Source organism: Musa acuminata, chromosome BXJ2-5, assembly GCF_036884655.1.
Source record: "Musa acuminata AAA Group cultivar baxijiao chromosome BXJ2-5, Cavendish_Baxijiao_AAA, whole genome shotgun sequence".
NCBI lineage: Eukaryota > Viridiplantae > Streptophyta > Magnoliopsida > Zingiberales > Musaceae > Musa > Musa acuminata.
This window is the reverse complement of record NC_088342.1, coordinates 10,396,406-10,403,908: the sequence shown is the minus strand read 5'-3', so window position 1 is coordinate 10,403,908 and position 7,503 is coordinate 10,396,406. Positions and strand designations below refer to the sequence as shown.

The window sequence follows — 7,503 nt, the reverse complement described above, 5'->3', positions numbered from 1 at the left end:
ATGGTGTTGATAACCTGCACCAAAAAATACCTCAGAATTAAATATTTATTGCAATATGTGCATGAGAATCTTCAATGATATCAATTCACAATCACCCTTCATTATTCTCTGCAGTAAGAAGTGCAAAGCAAACACAACTGATGCTTCACATCTTCACAGAAAGATAAATTTTTTAATGAGCACAAGGATGTTTAGCCAACAGAAAATGAAAGATGGCAACGAAATGAATTGGCACACCACTCAAGTCTGCATAATCAGTATCTTAACAGCATCGGAGAACAGATGTTTATATGTAAAACCATGGAGGAATAGCATGTAATGATGATCTCAATGTAATCATCTCACTTTTTAAGTTATAAATGAAACAGAAGAAACAGGACACAATAGAGGTTAGCATTTGACCGCACTATACAAAATCCAGATAGGAGGATATTTTTTGTACAGTCATCTTCTTCCCTATGCTGCTTTGTGCTTAGTCCCTCTGCCCCTCTCGTCTCGAGACTGCAAGGGACTTGAGAACAAAACAAAATGCTGGCTGGTTCTTACCCACCACCACTTTCCTTCTGCCTGTCCCCCATTTCTCATTGTCCTTCCTATCCAATTCGAACATTCAAATTGTGCACACCTTTGAACAGAGACCTACAGGGCAATGGGCCAGGAAAGAGGGAGGAGAATCCTCTTGTTTGATTCCAGAATCTTATGCAAAGAGGCCTTTGATGCAGTTGGTGTGGCCGAGCATCATTGTCCGATCCAACATTACCTCTTCTCAGGCTGCCAACAGGCTTGTAAATTGTCACTTCCTGGTAGAACATATTATGATAATATGAGCACTCAGTCTGATAAAGCAGTTTTGGATCTATACAGGAGAATAATGAAAAAAGACAAGTGTAATCACCAGGTTTGTGATCAGTCGATGGCTTCATGGAAAATGGTGGCATAGACATATAAGTGAATGCAGCAGACATTGGATGGCGAGGAGAGCCAGAGGCAGACTGAGCAGCCGCAGCCAGCGGAGTCGCATTAAAAAAGCTAGGTGGAGGCAGACCCTTCATGCTGTTGGCCGCAGCCATGGCCTTTGCAGGATCAGATGTGGCGGAAACACCAGCCAGTGTAAGTGCGGAGGGGGCACAAAGGGAAAGCATCCCAGTGGAAGATAATGTTGAGCTTTGTTGCTGCTGCTGTTGAGACTGTCGTGTTTGTGATTCAGACTGGCGCTTTTGATAGTATTGAGCAGCAATGGGAGCAGAACCACCGGATTGAGCACATTGGACCTGTTGCATGTGCGAATTAGAGAAGAACAGCTGGCCCTCGGAGAAAGCTTGCTGCTTTGGTTGCTGAGGCTGCTGCTGCAGCTTACTGTTAGAGCTGGGGGCAGGCGGAGGAACTTTCTGGGGGTGTCCAAGAATGGGTAGCACATTTGGGTTACCCATAGTTATTGATTTTGAGCTAGAGCTTGATGCCGATTGCTTTACACTTGATTGTTGATGAAGCAAAACTGCAGAGGTTTGAGGACTGGGTTTTATGCTTGCAGATGCACTTGGGCTCCCACCAGCACTCTTGGAGACTGAACTTGAGGGCGATCCAACAGCAATAGTGGCAGATGATGGAGATGGACTTCCACAAGCTCCAGAGAGATGTTGACCCCCTGGAGGTACCACTTTATTTGAATTCATGCCAAATGAAATCTGGGTTTGGTGGCTTTGGGCGGGAAACGGCTGTTGGGTTGTTCTGCCTTGCAGTTGGAGAACATTGTTCATCATCACCTGAGTAGGTGTGACTGCAGAAGGATCCACACCTCTTCCAGCAGATGTCTTGCCCTGAGGCCACTGGATCGGGCTGCCACCTTGTCCAAGAGCCTGAGAAAAGCCAGTTAGAGCATGAGGGAACTTAGCAATGGTAGAACCTCCAGGCAGACTCTCAGGATGGATATTAGTATTGTTGCTTGAGGCTGAGGGCTTTGAACGAGATGATACAGGATGGTGCTGCATCTGCAGCTGTTGCTGCTGAAGATGAATTAGATGTTGTTGCTGTGGTTGGGAGTTGGGAACAAGAGTTGTAGTTGTAGCCGTGCCAGCAGAACGGTCAGCAGATCTACTGCCATTTGCAGGAGATTGAATGGGGTTTACTGACCGGGAAGAGATATCAATGATGCTGTTATTGAGAACAGATGAGATGGAAGATTCACCATCTCCTTTTGCAAATGAAAGAGAATGCTGTGGACCTTTGCTTACAGTCATAATCTTTCTACCTTCTTCACCACTCACATTTGTGTTCATCAACTCCCTGGCAACAGATTTCCCATCTTCTGACACTTGGTGGACCTTCTGTTCTGTCGCTTGAGCACCTGCAGCAACTGCAGCTGTGCCAATCTGGTGGTAGCCATGTTTAGACATTTCTGGGAGGCTATGTGTAATGGCATGATTTTGTGCCACGGAAGAGAAGTCGAAACCTGGTATTGCAGTTCCAGACCCACCAAAGGATGCAAAGGGTATTGTAAAAGCTTGAGGTGGTGTAAGCTCTACCATCATGTTCTGCTTTTGTTGTGCCTGATGATTAATTGGCTGCTTATCACGATGAACCCCATTATTGCACATTTTTCTAGCAGCTGCAGCAGTAGATATCAAAGCAAAGCTTTGAGAATGAATTGGCTTCAAAAATTGTTCGGCAAAAGATGCCCTTCTGAGATTGAGAAGTCTTACCATTAGCAGTGGGAAGGTTATCTTCCATGTCCTTATTGCACTCCTTGGGACGAGCATGCTGAGACAGGAGGCCCTGTTGCTGATTAATGGCTGGAAAACCATTAGAACTTGCACCAGCAGCACCAGAACCACCTCCCCCAACGTGGTGTAATTGCTGCAGATGTTTCTGCAAGGAAGGCCCGCTCAAAGTGATTGGACTCTGGTGACTCTGTTGAACATGAGGTAGTGGCCCTGCTGGTTGCTGCTGCTGCTGCGGTCGTATTTGTGATGGGTGAAGCATGTGAGGAGGGTAGAAGAAGGGCATTGCTTGAGGATTACTTGTTCCTCGAAATGATGGAGCCCCTGTAATATGGGCAGGAATAGGAAAAGGATACACATTGTTCTGAAGAAAAGCCAGGTACTGAGCTTCATTAGGAGGCAAACTAGCAAAGCTCATGTTCACTGGATTCGCTGACCCACCACCCCCGCAGCTCCCCACAGCAGAATTCAAGGCACCAGATGCCCGCACCTCAGCACCAGAGCCCACAGAAGCTTTTGCTGCCCCAGGCCTACTGGAAGCAGCTGTGGCCTGCTGCTGGTTGACAGGGAAAACGAATGCAGGCCCATGCTAAATAGACAGAAGAAGGGGTCCAAAAAGAACGGCTTTCATTATTCCTTGCACCAACAGTTCTAAAAGATCCGCCATGGACGAGTGAAAAGAATCCTTACCGGAGTGTTGTTTGCTGATCCAGACTGAGGCATCTGCTGGAGAATTAGTGGCTTTCTCTGGGCAGTATCCATGATTTGCATTTTCTCCTGTGAGATATTACCCATATATGATGTTAACTCTGGTGTCCCCTTGGTATCTTGCAATGCACCCATGTTAGCCCCTGGAAAGCTTCCCTGCATGGGATTTATAGGGATAGCAGCATCTGAAGGTGGAACCATATTAGGATTATATGGCTTGGCCCCGTACAAAGGTGTAGCTCCAGCCGCAGCAGTCCAGAAACAATTCATCCGTGCAAACTTCTGGTGGTTGGATATCATCTGTGCGACATAGCAATGCCTAGCACAGCGCTTTGGTCGGGGATGCATTTGAAGAAAGGCTGGTGGCTGCAACAGAAGTTATGAGAATCAGAGAGAACCTACCTAAGATAATTATTTTGCATGCGCATGTGTGGTATGTATGTGCGCGCTTGAGATAGAAAGTGTGCGTGGGTAAGGAGAAGAAACCTGCAAGGAACCCGAAGGATCTGCATTTCTATCAGTAGCAACAACAGCTTGCACAGATGGAACTTGACCCATGTACCTGAGGATGAAGAAGATGAATCCTCCAATGCCAATTGGAAAGTCTTAGAAAAATAAGACAATTGCTTACCCAAAGGGAGGAAAAACCCCTGGCCAAGTTCCAACAGTCAATGGCATATGGAGCGAGGATGCCGATGCTTAAATGTGAAAAGAGGAAACAGATCTAAAGATAGAAATCCAAATGGAAAAGATCAAACAAGAATGAGAACGATTGGTTGGGAAATGTTTATTACCAGACTTCTCTTGTTTAGGCTCTACTTTAGAATCTTTCACTTGCTGCCTGTGGATTTGCACTTTGTCAAAGCCACTATCATCTTTCTTCGGCTTTCCCAAATCAACTTGAAGGTCAAGATTCTGTGTGATTACTACTTGCTTCTTCAGATCAATATCTTTCTGAGCAGACTTCTCAATCTGTCTATCATCTCTCATCAATGTACTCTCTGCAGGCTTTGCCTCTGCCTTATCCTTGTTCACTTTTGATGCCTAACAATTGCAGAAGTGACTTTAGAGTCGAGCCAAAACAACTTTTGCAAATTATTGCCACAAATTTTAACATAACTTCCAACCATTTCAACGAATGTGCCCTGTGGCTTTTGTTCTGGCTCAAAGTCATCCCTCTCTGGAGACAGCTTTCCTGGAGGAGGTGCCTGCAATAAACACATAAATTCGTTCAATTAAATAGCCCTTGAATGAAGAAACTTACAAAAGATGCTGAAAGAAGCACATCCACCCACCATCAGATCAATCTTCAACTTCTCCTTCAGGTTATCCAAGGATCTGTAACATTGTGAGTAGCTTAAGAAATCAAATCGAGATATACTTGTTAGAAAGATACTGCAAATTAGAAGTTACATCTTTGTAGCATCCAAGTCAGTCCGAGCAGATCCTTTGACAGGTGAAACGAGCTCTTGCTTGTTTTCCATTTTGTCCCCAATGTTTGAGACTGTTGTCAATGGATGCAAATCCTGAATCTTATTCTTCTCCTTCTTTGCTGACTCCTGCTGTTGTACAACGGATAACCCATCCTGAGAGGCCAAAACATCAATGGACCCACCGCCATTTTTTAGGGAATTAAATGCAACATTCTTCTCCAATCTTGGCGATGAAGCCTCTGTTTTAATCTGGTTATCTGAATCCACTTTGGCAATGGAAGGCACTGGACTTGTGGGGCCTTCTTCGTCAAACTTCACAGGTCTCGGCCTTTTTCTCTTCGGAGCTGCAGATATTACTGCATCGATCAGCGAAGAAATAAAAATGTCGGTGAAACAGAGGAAAAGGATCGATTAGGTGTACAGAACAGACCAATAGTAGGCAACGGAGTAGGAATGGAATGTAAATTGGATGACGGAAGTGCTGCCGGAGATGGTGACATTGAGCTTGGTGACGACACTCTCGATTTAGTTTCATTGCCCGACCCGCCATCCACATCCCGTGGCTCCAGCTTGTGGCTGTCCTGCTCCGCAAGAGACTCGAATTGCCTCGTCATCCCGTACAGAACCTCGGCGACCTCGATCTCGATCTCATCTTGGCTCAAAGATGCCGATTTGGATATCTTTGGCGGCCGGTGCTTGGCTCCGCTGATCGGCTTCTGATGCCATGAATCAACAAACAAGAAAACAAACGTCAATCGGTTGAAGCCAAATAAGAACACAGGGAAAGAAGAGGTAGTGCATGGTGTCAGGATTGGTCCAACCAACCATCTTTTTCCGAAGGGAGCCATTGGAAGAAGACGGTGAGAGTTGGGAGGTGGAAGCGGGGCTCAGCCTCGACGGAGAAATGGATGTTTGCTGGGTGATCTGCTCTCCGCCTCCGCCGCCACCTCCAGCTCCTAAAACTGGAGCCATTTCATGTGTCCTTTTTGTAGCTGCTGCAGAACCAAGAGGAGATAAGGATAAGAAAAAAGAGAGAAGAAAATAAAGCGAAAACCTTTTCTCTTCTTAATTCGTTCTCTCATCTCCCGGCTTCCTCATCGCCTACCTGAACGAGCTTTTCTCGGTACCGTGAAACCGATCATCTCATCTGCCTTCCACTTCACGACTTTAGGCGGAAACGTCTTCCGCGACTGCTGCTGGTGTTGGTGGTGATGGTTGTTCTGCTGTGGCGACGAAGCCGCCAAAGGATTTAGAAGAGGGGGCGAGGACGGTGGTAGCCGGACGGGGACGGACAGGTCCTCGTCTTCATCGTCCTCATCTTGGTCGATGCTCTCCTCGGAGCTTTCCTCGGCGTCATCTCTATCTCTGTTGCTCCCGTGGAGCAACCTGTCCCCTCTCCTCCTCTTGCTCCGGCCAGATCTGTCCCGATCCCGGTCTTTCTTCACCCCTCGATCCCGCAGCCTTGACGTCTCCGGCATCTCCATCCTTCCATCCTTCTCTGCAGAAGACATATCGAAGTGACAGAAGTTGAAATCCGAGAAGACGAAGACAAAAACACGGAAACAAAGTCCGGGGCCTCCAAACCAGGAGAGTCTCTGAAGCCGCTGTTGTTCCTCTGCCTCCTCCTCGACAACCCTCCTCCACCGACGCCGACGCCGACGCCGTTGGCCGCCGCCGCCGGAATGGTCCCTCTCCGAGCTTCACGATTTCTCTCCATCTCTCCCTGTCATCCAATTAGATCACCAGCTTCTCCTCATCCCCTCCGCCAGATCTCCCATAAAATCCAACCGACGCCGTTCACCGCCCAAATGGTTCCCGATACCGGTCCCGTCCCACGGACCAGATCGCGTAAGCTCGCCGGAATCCTTCAGAACCCAAAAAAGCAGGAATTTTTCCGCCAGATCTCTTCCACCTCCTCCTCCACTCCGTGTGCTCTCTCTCTCTCTCTCTCTCTCTCTCTCTCTCTCTCTTTTCCTTTTCCTCTGCTTCGCCACTCTCTATCTTATGGTTTTGCTTCCGTCGCCTCTTTCTGCAGCACCACCCGCTTTCCCTTACGTTTTGTCGCTCACCCGAACAAACCATCGATCCAGATCGCCCCTTCAACCCTTGCCTCCGTGCGCAGTCCGTCCGATCGTCCTCCACATCGGACGGTCCAACCATGGTGATGCCATCGTGGCAACACTTAGACCGTCCGATACGCTGCGGGCTCCAGGGACCAGACCGAGCTGTCGCGGGTGCTCTAAAAATCGCCGCCCTAGTCGCCTTATCACTGGAAAAATGACCGACACGTGTGCCCTTCCAGGGTGAATTGCGCCTCGAATTCCAGCATCCTCACCGGCTACATCCGTCGCGCGAGTTTGCCCGCCGCGATGCTTCGTAGCACCACCCTTGTCCCCGCACCGTCAAGATCGCCCGCGAGGCCCACGTGGAAAGCGAGCGCGAGGGGGTCGGACGGCAGGAACGCGTACAATCACCCGAGAAGAGACAACGACCGCCGTTGGATCTGGGTGATGGCGCGGAGGCAGGTCGGACCGGGCCAAGCTGGCAGCTCCGGGGTGTGTGCTTCGGCTCGTTGCCGAGCGAGGGGTGCGCTTCGGGTACGAACCGAAGCGGGCCCGAGATGGGGCCCACGGAGACCAGGAGCT

General features: G+C 48.6%; 1 protein-coding gene across 3 annotated transcripts; it reads right to left on the bottom strand.

Moving 5' to 3' along the window:
• Positions 1 to 262: 262 nt before the first annotated feature.
• Positions 263 to 6,897, bottom strand: LOC135612465 (protein TIME FOR COFFEE-like). Of its 3 annotated transcripts, none has more exons than XM_065108800.1 (14): positions 6,443 to 6,897; positions 5,964 to 6,356; positions 5,684 to 5,853; positions 5,289 to 5,574; positions 4,839 to 5,202; positions 4,721 to 4,763; positions 4,553 to 4,633; positions 4,220 to 4,469; positions 4,057 to 4,123; positions 3,912 to 3,987; positions 3,408 to 3,791; positions 2,700 to 3,306; positions 896 to 2,605; positions 263 to 800 (listed from the first exon to the last, which is right to left on the bottom strand). In XM_065108800.1, the coding sequence occupies exons 1-14, from the start codon at positions 6,573 to 6,575 to the stop codon at positions 757 to 759; spliced, it is 4,608 nt and encodes a 1,535-aa protein (XP_064964872.1). In that variant the 5' UTR covers positions 6,576 to 6,897; the 3' UTR covers positions 263 to 756. The 3 variants fall into 3 exon arrangements, with proteins under 3 accessions (XP_064964872.1, XP_064964874.1, XP_064964873.1); XM_065108802.1 differs by having other exon boundaries at positions 2,700 to 3,270; XM_065108801.1 differs by having other exon boundaries at positions 5,684 to 5,850.
• Between the last annotated feature and the right edge of the window lie 606 nt (positions 6,898 to 7,503).